The sequence below is a fragment of the Carcharhinus amblyrhynchos genome, unplaced genomic scaffold (assembly GCF_965287045.1).
Source record: "Carcharhinus amblyrhynchos unplaced genomic scaffold, sCarAmb.v2.hapA scaffold_909, whole genome shotgun sequence".
Taxonomy (NCBI): Eukaryota; Metazoa; Chordata; class Chondrichthyes; order Carcharhiniformes; family Carcharhinidae; genus Carcharhinus; species Carcharhinus amblyrhynchos.
In genome coordinates this window covers 19086-40000 of record NW_027650649.1, presented here as the reverse complement: position 1 = coordinate 40000, position 20915 = coordinate 19086, and the positions used below count along the sequence as shown (strand labels likewise).

Sequence of the window (20915 nt, the reverse complement as noted above, 5' to 3'; positions counted from 1 at the left end):
ATAGGGGGAGAAACGTTGTTTTTCTGCTTTCTTTAACTGGCTAGTCGAAGCCACTTTCTCAGACGCTCCGGCCACCGTCCCCTTGGAAGATGCCACGCTCAGAGCAAGCAAGGGGACGGGTTCCCCGCCCATCAGACTGGAGACGTAAGGGGTGTTGGAGAGGGAGCCGGTCAGCCCCCCGGCCAGGTCAGGGGTCGAGGCGGGAGCAGAGGGCAGGGCGGTGGGTTCGGAGAGGTTCACGTCAAGGTCTGGGACCACAACTGAGGTTTTCTGGCTGGATTTAGCACTTTCCAGACTGCGGAGAGAGAGAGAGAGAGAGAGGAGAAAGGAAAGGGTGGGTTGGGAATATTCGATTAAGGCAAAACACAGGAACCAATAAAACAGGTTCACGTTCAGAGAGACGCAAAAATTACAACGCGTACACACACACACACACACACATGATCACACACACGACCAATTGCGTGAGCATACGCGCAGAGGCAATTACGTGGCTGCGCACACATACATTACTGCGCACGCACACACAGGACTGCGTGCACAGGCGTGCAAGCCAGCGCGCACACACAACCACACGCGCGCATGTGCACACATGACCTCGTGCAAGCACGCAAGACGCCCACACACGACCATGCACGCGTGCACACAAATGACAATGTGCAGGCGCGCACACATGACCGTGCGTGCACATGCACACGATCGCGTGCAAACACAGAGAACCATGCACATGGGCGCGCATGGTCACGTATTTGCACGTGTTTACTCGCCCACGACTGCACGTACACACACAATCGTGCGCAAGCATGCAGAACAGTGCGCGAGCGCACGCTCGAATGCGTGCACGCACGCAGACGCGAGACCGCGTGCGCTCATGGACACACACGCGACCGCGTGCGCTCATGGACACACACGCGACCGCGTGCGCTCATGGACACACACGCGACCGCGTGCGCTCATGGACACACACGCGACCGCGTGCGCTCATGGACACACACGCGACCGCGTGCGCTCATGGACACACACGCGACCGCGTGCGCTCATGGACACACACGCGACCACGTGCGTGCACACGCACGAACGCAGTATCCGAGGGTTCGCCCCAGTTTATACGAGTTGTACTCAGAAATAAGAAGGGGGAAATCACTTTGACCGGGGTTGTACTGCAGGCCTCTCTCAACAGTTGGCGGGAAATTGAGGAGCAGACGTGTAAGGAAGATTACAGATAGCTCCAAGAAAAATAGGGCAGTAACAGTCGGGAGACCTTAACTTTCCCAAAATTGACGGGAACAGCTGTTACCAACAGATACCAATCAGAGGGTTGGACGGAGAGAAATTTGTTGAGTGCGTCCAGGAGGAATTTCTTACTCAATACGCGGATGGTCCAACCAGAGAGGGGGCAAAACCCGACTCCTCTTGGGGAAATAAGGAAGGGCAGGTGAGAGAAACGTTAGTGAGGGGTCACTTTGGGACCAGTGACCCTCATTCCACTCGTTTGAAGAAAGCTATGGAGAATGGTAGTTCTGGCCCAAAGGTTAAACTTTGAAATTGGGGCGAGGCCAATTTTGATGGCATCAGGGGCCCGGTCACTGGGAATAGTCAGTCTCAGATTCCCCTGCCTCCTCACCACCCCCGAACCCCGCCGTTTAGGAAGAACCTTCCAGCACCTGCTTACCTGGCGTTGATGAGATACTGGGCGAGGCTGATATTGGCCGGGGATCCGGTGATGGTGATCTGACGATCAGTCGACCCCTCGGTGGGGTTGGAGATCTTTATCTGCGCCCCGGACATCTGCCGGATCTCGTTAATCTTACTGCCCTGTCGCCCAATGATACACCCAATCAGCTGCAGAGGGAGGGGGGCGGGGGGAGAGAGAAGGGAGAGGGGGTTAACATCGAGTGTCCTGGCCTACGTGGAGATTGGACAGATAAAATCTAACCCGGAATAGTGTGTGAGGTATCGCAACATTGAAACTAGGAGGAGGAGACCATTCAGCCTTTCGAGCATTATGAATTTACAGCTGAGTATCAAATTCCTGATCTCTCCCCGCCTCCAAATCCCTCAATCCTTTTAGCCCCAAGAACTTTCTCTGATTTCTTCTGGGAAATCACACAACGTTTTGGCCTTAACTACTTTCTGTGGGAGTTAATTCCACACATTCACCACCCCCGGGTGAAGAAATTTCTCCTCAAACTATGACTCCCCCCACCATGGGGAACACTCTTTCTGAATCTAACCCTGTGTGAATTTTATAAGTTTCTATCAGGTCCCCCTCTCACTCTTCTAAACCCCAGTGAATATAATCCTAACCCACTCAGTCTCTCCTCATATGACAGACCTGCCGTCCCAGGAATCAGCCTGGTAAACCCTCGCTGTGCTCCCTCTATAGCGAGGAACATCCTTCCTCAGATAAGGAGACCCAAAACTGCGCACACAATACTCCAGGTGTGGCCTCACCAAGGCCCTACAGATACACGTTGGGAAGGAACAATTAAACAGATAGGTATTTCTGAGGGACAAAGGGACCTTGACATGTTTGTCCATAGATCTCAGAAGATGGAAGAACGGAAGAATTAGGAGCAGAAGTTGGCGAATCCAACCCTTCGAGTCCTCTCCGCTCCGCCCCTCACTCAGATCCTGGCTGATCTCTCCCTGGTCTCCAATCCCCCTCCCCATCTCTTCCCCATCTCCTGTTTCCCATCAGAAACCCATTCATTGACTCAGACTCTCCCTGCGCTACAGGGACAGCGAGCTCCACAAATTCACCCCCACCCAGAAGTAGTTCTTCCTCATCTCAAGAGTTAAATCTACTGCCTCTCAACCTCTCCCCGTCACCTCTTGTTCTCGATTTAAGGACTCTTAAATCGGCCTCGCAGGTGGAGGATGTGGTCAAGAAGGCATATGGTGTACTGGCCTTCATTAATCGAGGGATTGAGTTTAGGAGTCGGGAGGTAATGTTGCAACTTTATAAGACCCTTGTCAGACCCCACTTGGAGTATTGTGCGCAGTTCTGGTCGCCTCACTACAGGAAGGGTGTGGAAGCTATTGAGAGGGTGCAGAGGAGATTTACAAGGATGTTGCCTGGATTGGGAGGCATGCCTTATGAGGATAGGTTGAGGGAGCTCGGTCTCTTCTCCCTGGAGAGACGGAGGTTGAGAGGGCGACCTGATAGAGGTTTATAAGACGTTGAGAGGAATAGATAGGGTGGATTCTCGGAGGCTATTTCCCAGGGCTGAAATGGTCGCTACGAGAGGACACGGGTTTAAGGTGCTGGGGAGCAAGTACAGAGGAGATGTCAGGGGGTAAGTTCTTCACTCAGAGGGTAGCGAGTGAGTGGAATCAGTGGTGGTGGTGGAGGCGAACTCGCTGGGGTCTTTTAAGAGACTTCTGGATGAGTAAATGGGTTTTAATGGGATTGAGGGTCATAGATAGGCCTGGTAGGTAGGGATATCATCGGGGCAACTTGTGGGCTGAAGGGCCTGTTTGTGCTGTAGTTTCTCTATGTTCTATTGTCCCACAAGGGGAAACATTGGGTCTACATTTACTCCATCGATCTCTTTTAGTATTTTTATATCCCTCCATCAGATCCCCCCCCCTCAATCTTCGAAACTCCAGTCAGTACAAGCCCCGACTCTTCAATCCCTAATCCCTCCTCGTACATCAACCCTTCCATCCCCGGACTCAGGCTGGTGACCCTCCCTCCGAACTGCCTCCAATGACAACACATCCTTCCTCAGATAAGGAGACTAAAACTGGACACCCATTCTCCAGGTGTGGCCTCACCAACACCCTGTACAATTGCAACAACGCCCCTCGACTGTTTTCCAGAGCGAGGGAGGGGGTGTAGGGGGACTGGAGAAGGTTACAGAGATAGGGAGTGGGTGTAGGGGGTCTGTAAGTGGTTACAGAGATAGGGAGGGGTGTAGGAGGTTACAGAGATAGGGAGGGGGTGTAGGGGGACAGAAGACGTTACTCTGGACACAATTCTCCAGGTATGGTCTCACCAACATCCTATAAAATACATATCAACTTTTTGCAATTTATGAACAAGGATGCCCAGATCCCTCTACCCAGATACATCGTGAATCCGTTTTGCATTGAGATAATAACTATTACGGTGGTGAGGAAGGGCAGATGGGACCCTAGCCTTTATCCATCAAGGCACAGATTCCAAAAGCAGGGAGGTGGTGTTGGGGGTTGTGTCGAACTTTGGTGAGGTCACAGCCAGAGCACTGGGTGCAGTTCCGGTCGCCCATTACAGGAAGGATGTGACTGAGGGGGTGCAGAGGAGATCCACCAGGATGCTGCCTGGGGGACGGAGCATTGAAGTTATGGAGAGAGGTTGGGTAAGGGATTGGGTTGTGTTACGTTGGGAGCAGAGAAGACTGAGGTGGGGGTGGGGGGAGGGGGGACCTGATCGAGGTGTCCAAGATTATGGGGGTCACGGACAGAGTGGACAAGGAGCAGCTGTTCCCCTGGGTTGAAGGGTCAGAGACGGGGGGGGGGGACAGGGGGTCAAGGTGAGGGGGTGGAGGATTGGGGGGGGATTTGAGAAGAAGCTGTTTTACCCAGAGGGTGGTGAGGGTCTGGAATGCGCTGCCTGGGAGGGGGGTGGAGACGGGACGCCTCACATCCTTTAAAAAGTATCTGGATGAACACTCGGCACGTCAGAACATTCAGGGATACGGGCCCAGGGCTGGGGAGAGGGGATTAGGTGGAAGATCAGGGTTTCTCATGTGTCAGTGAGAACACGATGGGTCAAAGGGCCTCTTCTGCCTGAGATTTTCCTTCCACGCCCGCCCCAGTTAGGCAGCACTGTGGCAGTGTGTTGGCGCTGCTGCCTCACGGCGCCAGGGACCCGGGTTCGATTCCCCGGCAGCATGGTGACACAGTGGGTTAGCGCTGCTGTCTCACGGCGCCAGGGACCCGGGTTCGATTCCCGGCAGCACGGTGACACAGTGGGTTAGCGCTGCTGTCTTCACGGCACCAGGGACCCGGGTTCGATTCCCCGGCAGCACGGTGACACAGTGGGTTAGCGCTGCTGCCTCACAGCGCCAGGGACCCGGGTTCGATTCCCCGGCAGCACGGTGACACAGTGGGTTAGCGCTGCTGCCTCAGTGTCAGGGACCTGGGTTCGATTCCCCGGGGCTCAGGTCACTGTCTGTGTGGAGTCTGCATGTTCCCCCCGTGACTGCATGGGTTTCCTCCGGGTGCTCCGGTTTCCTCCCACAGTCTGAAAGGCGTGCTGGTTAGGGGTGCATTGGGCCGTGCTAAATTCTCCCTCAGTGTAACCCCAACAGGAGTGTGGGCGACTGGGGGGATTTTCACAGTAACTTCATTGCAGCGTTAACGTAAGCCTGACTTGTGACGCTAATAAAAAACCTCACTTTACAAGATGGGAAACGCGGCCCAGAACATTCAGGGATACGGGACAGGACCTCCACATTACCCCGCTCACCCCATCCCCTCTCAGGGCTACAGGACAGGAACCCCACTCTCTCTCCCCGCGTCCCGCAATCCCCCCTCCTTCCAGTTTAGGTGGAAGGAGCGAGCGACTTCCGTTCAGCCAGACTGCAAACACTCACGTCATTTGGGATGGCGATTTCGTGGGAACTGGTTTGCGAGGAATCTAAACCTGTTCGGGAAGAAACACACAAGGTAATATCGATTACTCTGTCTCCTATCGACCCCCTCCCAGAAAAATCAAACACAATATCTATCACTCCCCCACCCCTCCAATACACACAGATGCTCCGTCCAGACTCTCGGACAGACCCCCCCCTCCCCACCGTCCAGACTCTCAGACAGTCCCCCCGCCTCCCACTGTCCAGACTCTCGGACAGACCCCCCCCTCCCCACCGTCCAGACTCTCAGACAGTCCCCCGCCTCCCCACCGTCCAGACTCTCAGACAGTCCCCCGCTCCCGTCCAGACTCTCGGACGGTTTCCCCCCCGCTCCCCACCGTCCAGACTCTCAGACAGTCCCCCCTCCCCACCGTCCAGACTCTCAGACAGTCCCCCCGCCTCCCCACCGTCCAGACTCTCAGACAGTCCCCCGCCTCCCCACCGTCCAGACTCTCAGACAGTCCCCCCGCCTCCCCACCGTCCAGACTCTCAGACAGTCCCCCCGCCTCCCCACCGTCCAGACTCTCAGACAGTCCCCCCGCCTCCCCACCATCCAGACTCTCAGACAGTCCCCCCCGCCTCCCCACCGTCCAGACTCTCGGACGGTCCCCCCACGCCCCCCACCCCCAGGCTCCCGTCCAGACTGTCGGACAGCCAGCTCCGCTGCTGCACCGTTCCAAATTACCCACCTGAGTATCCAGGGCTGGTTTGCCCCACGGGGGTGAATGGTGTCTGCTGCATGGCCAGTTGGTGCAACTTAGTAAGCTGTGGGACAGAGAACAAAACACAGGCTGGTCAGTGAGAGAGAGAGCGAGAGAGCGGGGAGAGGGGATAGAGAGAGTGAAACAGGGAACAGAGAAAGAACAAAACAGGCTGGTCTGTGAGAGAGAGAGAGAGAGCGAGCGGGGAGACGGGGATAGAGAGAGTGAAACAGGGGACAGATAGAGAACAAAACACAGGCTGGTCAGTGAGAGAGAGAGAGAGAGAGAGAGAGAGAGAGAGGGGGATAGAGAGAGTGAAACAGGGGGACAGATAGAGAACAAAAACAGGCTGGTCAGAAAGAGAGAGACACACAGAGGGGCAGCAGTGGGAAAGAGTGCGGAGGGGCAGGGGGAACGAGGGCCTGTGTAGATGGCCACCTGATCCAGATCACATGCACCCACTCCACATGACGTGTGCACATCCATCCCCACGCATGGCACACGCGATGCGCATGCACACACGCGTGACTTAGAGGCACCCAACCCACGCACGCCCACCCCCACCCCACACACACACGCCTGATGCATACGCACGGACTCCTACGACATGCACACACACCCTGCCACGTGACCTGCACACAGCACGCGCACACCCACACACGCATGCAACCCCCCCCCCCCCCGCGCACGCACACAAACACACACGTACGTCGCAATCACGGGTCCAAACCATGAAAGGCTAACGCCCACTGCACCAAAAGACATTTAAAAAGCTCGACAAAAGGGAGGCTGAACAACCAACAGGTTGTTTTAAAAAGCAGAGAAAGAGAAACTCACATCAGGATGCGGGATTGCAAACTGTCCTTGAATCGTGTACGCCTGTGAGACAAACAGAACAGGAGCTGTCAATAACACATACACTCTCTCTGTCCCTCACTAATTCCAGATATACTGCAGCCCAACATACTGTTCACACTAACACAACCACTTCACCAGGCAACACGGCACAGACACAACCACCAGGGGAAAACACGGACATGGCACACACACACGGTAAACACCGGGGGAAAGCACGGACACGGCACACACACACACATGGTAAACACCGGGGGAAAGCACGGACACGGCACACACACACATGGTAAACACCGGGGGAAAGCACGGACACGGCACACACACACACATGGTAAACACCGGGGGAAAGCACGGACACGGCACACACACACACACACATGGTAAACACCGGGGGTAAGCATGGACACGGCACACACACACACGGTAAACACCGGGGGAAAGCACGGACACAGCACACACACACACACTCGGTAAACACCGGGGGAAAGCACAGACACGGCGCGCGCACGCACACACACACACACAACCACCGGGGGGGGGGGGGGGGCACAGACTGTAGCTGGTTCAGACTCACCTGTCCACCTGCGAATATGACGGGAGCAGAGACGGGTTTGGGACGATAGGGGACGGTGATACCTTTCGGGGAAGACTGCTTAAAGACAGAAGAGAAAGCAATTCAGACATGGGACTATCACCGACTGCCCAGCACACCCCCCACATCCCACCCCAAGCACCACCCCCTCACAGGAGAAACGCTAGGATGTAGCACCGGGACGCGGTAACACCCCTCCCAGCTCACGACCCCCCTCCCCCCACCCCCAGAGGGAGCACCCACCAGCTACCCCTCCCCTCATCTATCTCCCCCACCTCCCTACTCCCTTCCACTCCACCCTGCCCGCCTTCTCCATCCCATCTCCCCCCACCCCCGCCGAGCCAGGGGTTGGAGACAGCTCCTCCACCACTTTCGACGAACTGCCCTGAGCAGAAACACCCCAGAAGCACCCACGCAAACACCCACCCGCGTGCGCACAGACCCACGCAAACACCCACCCGCGTGCGCACAGACCCACGCAAACACCCACCCGCGTGCGCAGACCCACGCAAACACCCACCCGCGTGCGCACAGACCCACGCAAACACCCACCCGCGTGCGCACAGACCCACGCAAACATCCACCCGCGTGCGCACAGACCCACGCAAACACCCACCCGCGTGCGCACAGACCCACGCAAACACCCACCCGCGTGCGCACAGACCCACACAAACACCCACCCGCGTGCGCACCGACCCACACAAACACCCACCCGCGTGCGCACCGACCCACGCAAACACCCACCCGCGTGCGCACCGACCCACGCAAACACCCACCCGCGTGCGCACCGACCCACGCAAACACCCACCCGCGTGCGCACCGACCCACGCAAACACCCACCCGTGTGCGCACCGACCCACGCAAACACCCACCCGCGTGCGCACCGACCCACGCAAACACCCGCATGCGCACCGACCCATGTACACATAGATCCGCGTTCGCGCACGCATATTCACACACACAAACAGACAGACATCTCCATCAGGGGTCTCCAGCTACCTCGAGAATGACCACACAAATCTGCTTGGCACACTCGATGATGGAGGGCGGGGTGCCAGCGATGGTGATGGCTCTTTCCGTCGAATTGGGCAGCATGTCTCCCGCCACCTGGACCTGGGCTCCCGTCGACTGGTAACAAGAAAAACAGGCGTTAGAAACTCCCCTGGATATCTGCCTGCGTCAGAGACCCCGCAGAACACAGTGAGCTGCTCGTGATTATCGCCCCCCCCACATCCTCTGCCCGACACTCACCCTCAACCAACACCCACCCCTCACCCGCCGCATTTCATTCCTGTTTCTCTACAGGATGTTTCCAACAGTCTCTGGAAGCTGTCGGCACCAGGGTGTCTGTTACTGGCGTCCTCTGCTGTTACTGGAGCGGTGTAAGGCACGGTGACACAGTGGGTTAGCACTGCTGCCTCACAGCGCCAGGGACCCGGGTTCAATTCCTGGCTTGGGTCACTATCTCTGTGGAGTCTGCACATTCTCCATGTCTGTGTGGGTTTCCTCCCACAGTCTGAAAGACGTGCTGGTTAGGGGTGCATTGGGTTGTGCTAAATTCTCCCTCAGTGTAACCCCAACAGGCGCTGGAGTGTGGGCGACTAGGGGGATTTTCACAGTAACTTCATTGCGGCGTTAATGTAAGCCTCACTTGTGACAAGTTGGTTTGTTCTCAGTGAAATGATGGAGGTTGAGGGGCGACTTGATAGAAGTCTACAAGATTATGAGAAGCATGGACAGAGTAAACAAAGAAAATTCCAGCACAGGAACAGACCCTTCAGCCCCTCCAAGCCTGCACCACCTCCGCCCCCGTCCGAACTAAAACCCCCTACCCTTCCGGGGACCCTATCCCTCTATTCCCATCCTATTCATGGATTTGTCCAGACTCCCCTTAAAACTCACTATCGTATCCGCTTCCACTCCCTCCCCCCGGTAGCGAGTTCCAGGCACCCACCCCCCTCTGTGTAAAAAAATCTGCCTCGTACATCTCCTTTAAACCTTGTCCCTCACACCTTAATCCTGTGCTCCCCCCCCCCCCCCCCCAAGTAATTGACTCTTCCACCCTGCGGGGGGGAAGCTTCTGACTATCCACTCTGTCCCTCATAATCTTGTAGACTTCTATCAGGTCTCCCCCTCAACCTGCGTCACTCCAGTGAGAACAAACCAAGTTTCCCTATAGCCTTTATAGCGAGGGGGATAGAATATAAAAGCAGGGAGGTCTTGCTGCAGCTGTACAGGGCACTGGTGAGGCTGCAGCTGGAGTACTGTGTGCAGTTTTGCTCCCCGCACTTGCGCAAGGATATTTTGGCCTTGGAGGGAGTGCAGAGGAGGTTCACTAGGCTGATACTGGAGATGAGGGGGTTGGACTATGAAGAGAGACTGGGTCTGTACTCGTTGGAGTTTAGAAGGATGAGGGGGGATCTTATAGAGACGTATAAGATAATGAAGGGGATGGATAGGGTAGAGATAGAGAGGTTCTTCCCACTCAGAAAGGACAGCAGGACTAGAGGGCACAGCCTCAAGATAAGGGGGCGGCAGTTTAGAACGGAGTTGAGGAGGAACTTCTTCACTCAAAGGGTGGTGAATCTCTGGAATTCTCTGCCCGTTGAGGTGGTGGAGGCTACCTCGCTAAATATACTTAAGTCACGGTTTCTGATAGACAGGAGAATTAAGGGGAGAAAGCGGGAAAGTGGAACTGATCCACTTCAGATCAGCCATGATCTTACTGAATGGCGGGGCAGGCTCGAAGGGCTAGATGGCCGACTCCTGCTCCTATTTCTTATGTTCTTAGTCTCCAACCTCTGCACACAGCTAATGCCCTCCAGACCAGGGCAACATCCTGGTAAATCTTTTCTGTAACCCTCTCCAAAGCCTCCACATCCTTCTGGTAGTGTGGGTGACCCAGAATTGAACACTATATTCCAAGTGCGGCCTCACTAAGGTTCTATTAAGCTGCAACATGACTTGCCAATTTTTAAACTCAGTGCCCCGGCCGATGAAGGCAAGCATGCCGTGTGCCTTCTTGACCACCTTCTCCAGCTGCTTTGCCACTTTCAGTGACCTGTGTACCTGTACACCCAGATCCCTCTGCCTATCAATACTCTTAAGGGTTCTGCCATTTACTGTACAATTCCCATCTGTGTTAGACCTTCCAAAATGCATCACCTCACATTTGGATAGCCAGAAGCTTTCTCCCCGAGGGTGGAAGAGTCAATTACTGGGAGGGGGGGACAGGTTTAAGGTGTGAGGGGCAAGGTTTAAAGGAGATGTACGAGGCAGATTTTTTTTACACAGAGGGGGGTGGGTGCCTGGAACTCGCTGCCGGGGGAGGGAGTGGAAGCGGATACGATAGTGAGTTTTAAGGGGAGTCTGGACAAATCCATGAATAGGATGGGAATAGAGGGATATGGTCCCCGGAAGGGTAGGGGGGTTTAGTTTAGACGGGGGGGGGCAGCATGGTGGGTGCAGGAGGGGCCGAAGGGCCTGTTCCTGAGCTGGAATTTTCTTTGATCTTTAATAAATAAACTTTACTCGCCGTGCTAAATTCTCCCTCAGTGTAACCTGAACCGGCGCGGTAGTGTGGGCGACTTAAGGGGATTTTCACAGTAACTTCATGACAGTGACTAATAAATGTTTCCCCGATCACAATCGGGGGGGACAAGGCGAACAGACGCAGACGGCGGGGGGGGGGGGGGGGCGGGGGCTTGCGTCTGTAATCGACCGTGAGCAACTCCGCGTCGTTCTCACCTCCCGAATTTCCTTGATTTTGCAGCCTCCTTTCCCGATGAGCGAGCCACACTGACTGGCTGGAATTACGATCCGCAGGGTGACAGGGGGCTGGCTGGAGGCCGTGCTGTTGGCCATCGCGCTGTTTATATCCTGAGAGAGAGAGAGAGAGAGAGAGAGAGAAAGCGCAATCCATTAGCCGGTCACCCAGAGTCTCCTCGTGTGGTCCCGTCTCGTCAAAGAGATTCGCACCCAGGGGGAAAGAGCAGTGAACCCCCAGTGTCCCACCCCGGGGGGGGGGGTAAGGACAGTGAACCCCCAGTGTCCCACCTCGGGAGGGAAAAGGGCAGTGAACCCCAGTGTCCCACCTCGGGAGGGAAAAGGGCAGTGAACCCCAGTGTCCCACCCCGGGGGGGGAAAAGGACAGTGAACCCCCAGTGTCCCACCTCGGGAGGGGAAAGGACAGTGAACCCCCAGTGTCCCACCTCGGGAGGGGAAAGGACAGTGAACCCCCAGTGTCCCACCTCGGGAGGGAAAAGGGCAGTGAACCCCAGTGTCCCACCTCGGGAGGGGAAAGGACAGTGAACCCCCAGTGTCCCACCCCAGGGGGGGGAAAAGGGCGGTGAACCCCAGCATCCCACCCGGCGGGGGCAGTAACCCCCCCCCCCCCCCAGGTGTCCCACGACAGAAAAACATAGAAGCTAGAAGCAGGAAGAGGCCATTCAGCCCTTCAAGCCTACTCTGCCATTCATTACAAATTCACGGCTGAGGATCAAATCCAATATCCTGATATCCCCCCCCACCATATCCCTCAATCCCTTTAGCCCCGAGAGCGATATCTAATTCCTTCTGGGAAATCTCACCACGTTTTGGCCTCAACTCCTTTCTGTGGGAGTGAATTCCACACATTCACCACCCTCTGGGTGAAGAAATTTCCCCTCACCCTCAGTCCTAAAAGGGTTTAACCCCCTTATCCACAAACTATGACCCCCCCCGCCTAGTTCTGGACTCCCCCCACCATGGGGAACATTCTTTCTGAATCTAACCCTGTGTGAATTTTATAAGTTTCTATCAGATCCCCCTCTCACTCTTCTAAACTCCAGTGAATATAATCCTAACCCACTCAGTCTCTCCTCATATGACAGACCTGCCATCCCAGGAATCAGCCTGGTAAACCCTCGCTGTGCTCCCTCTATAGCGAGGAACATCCTTCCTCTGATAAGGAGACCCAAAACTGCTCACACAATACTCCAGGGGTGGCCTCACCAACGCTCTGTACAATTGCAGTATTGCCCCCCAATGTCCCAGACACTCTCCTAGCAGGGATGGGCTTCTGGGGCTGGATAAGGCTCTGGGTCAGACCCCATTTGGAGCAGTTTTGGGCCCTGTATCTAAGGAAGGATGTGCCGGGCCACTGGAGAGGATCCAGAGGAGGCTCACAAGAATGATCCCTGGAATGAAGAGCTTGTGGTGTGAGGAACGGGTTGAGGACTCTGGGTCTGTACTCATTGGGAGTTTAGAAGGAATGGGGGGGGGGGGATCTTATTGAAACTTACAGGATACTGTGAGGGCCCTGGATAGAGTGGACGTGGAGAGGATGTTTCCACTAGTGGGAAAAACTGGAACCAGAGAGGGCACAGCCTCAGGGTAAAGGGGCGGTCCTTTAAAACAGAGATGGGGAGGGATTTCTTCACCCAGAGAGTGGGGAATGTGTGGAACTCTTTGCCCCAGAGGAGGCTGGGTCACTGAGTGTCTTTCAGACCGAGGTGGATAGTTTCTTGATTGGTGAGGGAATAAAGTCAGAGGTTTACAGCAGGGAAACAGGCCCTTCAGCCCAACTTATCCATACCACCCTTTTTTTAAACCCCTAAGCTAGTCCCAATTGCCTGTGTTTGCCCCCATATCCCTCTATACCCATCGTACCCATGTAACTGTCTAAACACTTTTCAAAAAAATAAAATTGTCCCCGCCTCTACTACTGCCTCTGGCAGCTCGTTCCAGACACTCACCACCCTCTGGGTGAAAAAATTGCCCCTCTGGACCCTTCTGTATCTCTCCCCTCTCACCTTAAACCTCTGCCCTCTAGTTTTAGACTCCCCTACCTTTGGGGAAAAGATATTGACTATCTACCTAGTTAATCTCTGCACCTCAAAACGTGAGGGGGGGAGGGGGGCAGGAGGATGGGGTTGAGAAAACAATCAGCCGCGATCGAATGGCGGACTTGATGGGCCGAATGGCCTAATTCTGCTCCTATATGGGGTCTGATGAAATGACAGTGACGCCAGTGTCCCAGACATCCAACCAAACCCAACCCCGATATCATCCACGGTAGCACAGCGGTTAGCATTGCTGCTTCACAGCTCTAAGGACCTGGGTTCGATCCCTGGCTTGGATCACTGTCTGTGTTGAGTTTGCACATTCTCCTCGTGTCCGTGTGGGTTTTCTCCGGGTGCTCCAGTTTCCTCCCTCAGCCCAAAGACGTTCGGGTTAGGTTGATTGGCCACGCTAAAATTGCCCCTTAGTTTCCTGAGATAGAGGGGTTAGCGGGTAAATATGTAGGGGTAGGGCCTGGGTGGGATTGTGGTCGGTGCAGGCTCGATGGGGCAAATGGCCTTCTTCTGTACTGTAGGGTTCTACCATTCCAACAATTCTCAGCGCAAAGTCTTGGTTCCCGTCGCAGTGGGAGAAGAGTCTCTTACCTCTTCCAACTTGTGTGTGATCATAGCGAAGGCCTTGAAGATAGCACTGGTTGGGCCAGACAGCGTGACAATCCTCTCCGGGCAGTTTCCTTCAGAGATATTGATCCTGGCCCCACTCTGAAGGGGGAGAGAGAGAGACAGAAAGCAGCTGGAGTTTAATCTGGGTAAGTGTGAGCAGCTGCACTTTGGGGGATCTGGGCGTACAGGTACACAGGTCACTGAAAGGAGCAACGCAGGTGGAGAAGGTAGTCAAGAAGGCACACGGCATGCTTGCCTTCATCGGCCGGGGGCACTGAGTTTAAAAATTGGCAAGTCATGTTGCAGCTTTATAGAACTTTGGTGAGGCCACACTTGGAATATAGTGTTGAATTCTGGGTCACCCACACTACCAGAAGGATGTGGAGGCTTTGGAGAGGGTTACAGAAAAGATTTACCAGGATGTTGCCCCTGGTCTGGGGGGCATTAGCTACGAGGAGAGGTTGGAGAAACTTGGTTTGTTCTCACTGGAGCGACGGAGGGTTGAGGGGGGAGACCTGATAGAAGTCTACAAGATTATGAGGGACAGAGTGGATAGTCAGAAGCTTTCCCCCCCCCAGGGTGGAAGAGTCAACTACTGGGGGGGGCGCGGCGGCACAGGATTAAGGTGCGAGGGGCAAGGTTTAAAGGAGATGTACGAGGCAGATTTTTTTTTACACAGAGGGGGGTGGGTGCCTGGAACTCGCTGCCGGGGGGGAGGGAGTGGAAGCGGATACGATAGTGAGTTTTAAGGGGAGTCTGGACAAATCCATGAATAGGATGGGAATAGAGGGATATGGTCCCCGGAAGGGTAGGGGGGTTTAATTCAGACGGGGGGGGGGGCAGCAGCAGCAGCATGGTGGGTGCAGGAGGGGCCGAAGGGCCTGTTTCTGTGCTGGAATTCTCTCTGTTCTTTGTAAACGTGAAGTGTAAGTCTACAGTTAATGGCAGCACCCTGAACAGTACTGATGGACAGAGGGATCTTGGGGTTCGAGTCCATAACTCCCTGACAATGGCCACACAAACAGACAGGAGTCGTACGGCACACTTGCCTTTATTGGTTGGGGCATCGAAAACAGGTCAAAATGGACTTACAGTCACAGAGAGGTTTAGAGCACGGAAACTGGTCCTTCCGCCCAACTTGTCCACGCCCTTTTTAAAAAAAATCCCCAAGATATTCCCAATTGCCCATGTTTGCCCCATATCCCTCTATACCCATCATACCCACGTAACTGTCTAAACACTTTTTAAAAGACAGAATTGTACCCGCCTCTACTATCTCGGTCCGCCTTGTTGTCCAACGAGGGGCATACAGGCGATGGGTCATACTGGGGCTGCTCTTGGATTGTTTCCAGAGTTGCCTGGTGCTTCATGTCGTTAGTGTACACTTAAACTGGACCAGATACTGGGCAACACGACAGCTCAGTGACTATCATTGTTTGCTGTGCAGACACATGGATTTGGGCCGGTGTCTGTGGGAGTTTGCGCATTCTCCCCGTGCTTGTGTGGGTTTCCTCCCACACCCCAAAGATGTGCTCTTAGGCTGATTGGTGTTAACAAATTGTCCCTAAATTAGTCTCCCCTCAATCTGGTTTCCAACGTGGAGTGCCATAAGCGCAGACAAGGGTCATGGGTGGAAGAGGGAACTCACAATGTTAAAATAGCGCTGTGGGCTCATTGGGCCGAAGGGCCTGTTTCTCGTGCTGTGTTGTTCTTTGTTGTTGTTCTTCTTACTGCCTCTGGCAGCTCGTTCCAGACACTCACCACCCTCTGTGTGAGAAAAATCGCCCCTCTGGACCCTTTTGTACCTCTCCCCTCTCACCTTAAACCTACACCCTCTAGTTTCAGACTCCCCTACCTTTGGGGGAAAAGATATTGACTATCTCGCTGATCTATCTAACTTGCGCTGGGGTCAATCTCACCTCTTCACGCATCCTCTTCACCGTTTCACCTTTCTGTGGGAAGGGAAAGGAGAGAGAATCGGGTTACCCACTGATAGTAACGACACCTAAACACTTAGCCATGTGGCTGAGCACACGGGAATGAAGTCACTAACCTTTCCGATGATACTTCCCACCTCCTGTAAAAAAGAGCAGAGAAAACACAGCATTACCCTCATCTGTCCATCCAAAAAGGATTCCATTAGCCAAACGGGGGTGACCACTCACCCCACGTCCATACATTATTAAAGTAGAAATAGTGCAGAACAGATTTACTAGGATGCTACCGGGACTTGATGGATTGAGTTATAAGGAGAGGCTGGGATAGACTGGGACTTTTTCCTCTGGAGCGTAGGAGGCTGAGGGGTGATCTTATAGAGGTCTATAAAATAATGAGGCATTTTGGTCGATTGAACCAGGGCAGGACTTACTCAGTTAATGGTAGGGCTTTGAGGAGAGTTACAGAACAAAGAGATCTAGGGGGACAGGGTCATAGCTCCTTGAAAGTGAGTCCCAGGTGGACAGAGTGGTGAAGAAGGCATTCGGCATGCTTGGTTTCGTCGGTCAGAACATTGAAAACAGGAGTTGGGGACGTCTGGCACTGGAGGGGGTGCAGAGGAGATTCACTAGGTTGATTCCGGAGGGTTGGATTATGAGGAGAGACTGAGTAGACTGGGACTATACTCACTGGAATTCAGAAGAATGAGGGGGAGATCTGATAGAAACAGATAAGATGATGAAGGGAATCGATAAGATAGAAACAGGGAAGGTGTTTCCACTGGGGGGGTGGGGGGTGGTGGTGGTGAAACTAGAACTAGGGGGGCACAGCCTCAAAATAAGGAGGAGCAGATTTAGGACTGAGTTGACCCCCTGTTTCTGGACTCCCCCCACCATTGGGAACACCCTCCCTGCTTCGACCCTGTCCAGTCCTGTTAGAATTTTATAAATCTCTCTATGAGATTCCCCCCCCCAAACCCCAAACTCCAGTGAAAACAATCCTAACCCAGTCAATCTCTCCTCGTACATCAGTCCCCCACCCATCCCCGGGGATGATAAACCCTTCACTGTTCCCTCTATAGCAAGGAACATCCTTCCTCAGATTGACACCCCATCGACACACACTCACTCCCCTCCATCCCCCTCGCTCAGTGACAGCCATGTGTGCCGTCTACAAGATGCACTGCAGCGACTCACCAAAGATCCTGAGACAGCACCTTCCAAACCCACCGCCCACTTCCATCTAGCAGGACCAAGGTGGGGGGGGGGTGGTGTGCCACAGCACATACAGGCGGGGGGGACACCACCACCTGCAAACCTCCCCTCCAAGCCTCACACCATCCCGACTTGGAAATATATCGGCCGATCCATCACAGTCGCTGGGTCAAAATCCTGGAATTCACTCCCTAACAGCACCGTGGGTGTACCTACACCCCACACACACGGGGACTGACTGATGTCCAATAACAATCACAATCCTGGAACTCACTCCCTAACAGCACCATGGGTGTACCTACACCACATGGACTGACTGATATCCAATAACAATCCTGGAACTCACTCCCTAACAGCACCGTGGGTGTACCTACACCCCACACACACGGGGACTGACTGATATCCAATAACAATCCTGGAACTCACTCCCTAACAGCACCGTGGGTGTACCTACACCGACGCGGGGACTGACTGATATCCAATAACAGTCCTGGAACTCACTCCCTAACAGCACTGTGGGTGTACCTACTCCACGTGGAAGGCAGCTCCCCACCACCTTCTCAAGGGGCAACTAGGGATGGGCAATAAACACTGGCCCAGCCAGCGACGCCCCTGACCCACGGACGAATAAAATCATGCACCCTCTCCTTTCTTTCTCCCCTCTGTACTTCATGAACGGTATGCTCCGTCTGTGCAGTGCGCAAGAAACAATACTTTTCACTGCACCCCGATACAGGCGAGAATGATATTTAAATAATATAATGTTCAGTAATTGTTACACAATGACTGGGCTGGTCAGTCCCACCGGGGGAATACACATGACTCCCCACACATCACAAAACACAATCGTGAACCACCAGGAACCGGTGCTTTGAGTGGAGACGCCCTTGCAGATCACATCTGCCTGCTGTGTGACACCCTGGGGTGGGGGCGGGAGTGGGCAAGGAGGAGGAAAGAGAGAGAGAGAGTCTGAATCAATGAATGGGTTCCAGAGGGAGATGGATGGGTTTCTGATGGGGAATGGGAGACGGGGAAGAGATGGGGAGGGGGGTTGGAGACCAGGGAGAGATCAGCCAGGATCTTATTGAATGGCGGGGCAGGCTCGAAGGGCTAGATGGCCGACTCCTGCTCCTATTTCTTATGTTCTTCTGCTCCTAATTGAGACGCGCGCGCAAACACACCAAAAGGCGAAGAGATCGAATACGACACCTTTCCGTGCATCAACAGTCGAAGGGTTAGAGTCACATTTAGTCCACCTTCAACAGCTGTGTCCATGATCCCCTGTCTTGTAGCGATGTAGAGAGTGAATCAACAGTGATCAGGAGTGTAAGACCTGCAGGAAATACACACAGGAGTGGGCACCGAACCACACAAACACAGGGCACGCGTACTGAACTGCGCAAACGCAGGACACGTGTACCGAACCGTGCAAACGCAGGATGCATGTACCGAACCGCGCAAAACCCCTCCTCAATACGTCTCTCCCATCTCCCTCCCTGCCAATCTCTCTCTCCGAATACAGGAGTTGGGACATCTTGTTGAAGTTGTACAAGACATTGGTAAGGCCACACTTGGAATACTGTGTACAGTTCTGGTCACCCTATTATAGAAAGGATATTATTAAACTAGAAAGAGCGTGGAAAAGATTTACTAGGATGCTACCGGGACTAGATGGATTGAGTTATAAGGAGAGGTTGGATAGACTGGGACTTTTTTCTCTGGAGTGTAGGAGGCTGAGGGGTGATCTTATAGAGGTCTATAAAATAATGAGGGGCGCAGATCAGCTAGATAGTCAATATCTTTTCCCAAAGGTAGGGGGGTCTAAAACTAGAGGGCAGAGGTTTAAGGTGAGAGGGGAGAGATACAAAAGGGTCCAGAGGGGACAATTTTCTCACACAGAGGGTGGTGAGTGTCTGGAACGAGCTGCCAGAGGCAGTAGTAGAGGCAGGGACAATTTCGTCTTTTAAAAAGCATTTAGACAGTTACATGGGTACGATGGGTATAGAGGGATATGGGGGCAAACACGGGCAATTGATACTAGCTTTGGGGTTCAAAACAAAAGGGGCGGCATGAACAAGGGCCTGTTTCCATGCTGCAAACCTCTATGACTCAATATCGCTTTTGTGGCGAAAGAGATCGAGGGATATGGGGAGGGAAGGGGGGGGTAAATCAGGATATTGAATTTGATGCTCAGCCGTGAATTCACAATGAATGGTGGAGCAGGCTCGAAGGGCCAAACGGCCTCATCCTGCTTCTTCCATCAATGCTTCTAAAGCTGTGTTTAGTCTCTCTCCTCGTTTTCGGAGGCTGGCTAGCTAGTAACTAAAAGCAACGAGTGCGTCCATCTCGAAGTGTACGACAGGTATCAGGGTCGGAAGGCCCCACCATTTTCAACTCAACATCCAGAGGAGTAAACGACAGAGGGAGTTGGAAAGCTGCAAGATCCAGCGTCACGTGAACCTATTTATCTTCTGTGCTAAATCGAAGATGGAAACATATGTTTGAGGGAATGTTTGTTGTGCTGGTACAGTGGGGTGACACAGTGGGTTAGCGCTGCTGTCTCACAGCGCCAGGGACCCGGGTTCGATTCCCCGGCAGCACGGTGACACAGTGGGTTAGCGCTGCTGCCTCACAGCGCCAGGGACCCAGGTTCGTTTCCCCAGCAGCACGGTGACACAGTGGGTTAGCGCTGCTGCCTCACAGCGCCAGGGACCTGGGTTTGATTCCCCGGCAGCACAGTGACACAGTGGGTTAGCACTGCTGTCTCACAGCGCCAGGGACCCGGGTTCAATTCCCCGGCAGCACGGTGACACAATGGGTTAGCACTGGGTTATTAATTATTAGGGATAGGATTTATAGTTATTTGGAGAGTAATGAATTGATTAGAGATAGTCAGCATGGTTTTGTAGTGGGAAGGTCGTGCCTTACTAACCTTATTGAGTTCTTTGAGAAGGTGACCAAAGAGGTGGATAGGGGTAAGGCAGTAGATGTGGTATATATGGATTTTAGTAAGGCGTTTGATAAGGTTCACCATGGTAGGCTTCTGCAGAAAATGCAGATGTATGGGATTGGTGGTAATTTAGGTACTTGGATCAGGAATTGGTTAGCAGATAGGAGACAGAGGGTGGTGGTTGATGGTAATTATTCATCATGGAGTTCGGTTACGAGTGGTGTGCCTCAGGGATCTGTTTTGGGGCCACTGCTGTTTGTAATCTTTATTAATGATCTGGATGAGGGTATAGTTGGGTGGATTAGTAAGTTTGCTGATGACACCAAAGTCGGAGGTGTGGTAGATTGTGAGGAAGGGTGTCGAAGTTTGCAGGGTGACTTGGACAGGTTGCAGAGCTGGGCCGCGAGGTGGCGGATGGAGTTTAATGCGGAGAAGTGTGAGGTAATCCATTTCGGTAGGAATAACAGATGTGTTGAGTATAGGGCTAACGGGAGGACTTTGAATAGAGTGGAGGAGCAGAGGGATCTAGGTGTATGTGTACACAGATCCCTGAAAGTTGGGAATCAAGTAGATAAGGTTGTTAAGAAGGCGTACGGTGTCTTGG

At 53.8% G+C, this 20915-nt stretch overlaps 1 protein-coding gene across 4 annotated transcripts in view; it reads right to left on the bottom strand.

The window, feature by feature from the left end:
* The window catches only part of LOC145340301 (poly(rC)-binding protein 3-like), a 28077-nt gene that overhangs the window by 3175 nt on the left and 3987 nt on the right, over positions 1-20915 (bottom strand). Inside the window, exons 2-13 of one of the 4 annotated variants that reach the window (XM_080184745.1) lie at positions 18571-18694; positions 16266-16289; positions 16132-16164; positions 14195-14311; positions 11517-11648; positions 8769-8897; positions 7752-7826; positions 7160-7201; positions 6311-6386; positions 5583-5632; positions 1673-1842; positions 1-295 (exon numbers count right to left, since the gene is read on the bottom strand). The exon at positions 1-295 is cut by the window's left edge and continues 145 nt beyond it. In XM_080184745.1, coding sequence (XP_080040871.1) covers positions 1-295; positions 1673-1842; positions 5583-5632; positions 6311-6386; positions 7160-7201; positions 7752-7826; positions 8769-8897; positions 11517-11648; positions 14195-14311; positions 16132-16164; positions 16266-16289; positions 18571-18636 — 1209 coding nt within the window. In that variant the 5' untranslated portion in view covers positions 18637-18694. Of the gene's footprint in view, positions 296-1672; positions 1843-5582; positions 5633-6310; positions 6387-7159; positions 7202-7751; positions 7830-8768; positions 8898-11516; positions 11649-14194; positions 14312-16131; positions 16165-16265; positions 16290-18570; positions 18697-20915 lie in introns of all 4 variants that reach the window. The other 3 variants (XM_080184743.1, XM_080184744.1, XM_080184746.1) reach the window with 3 other exon arrangements.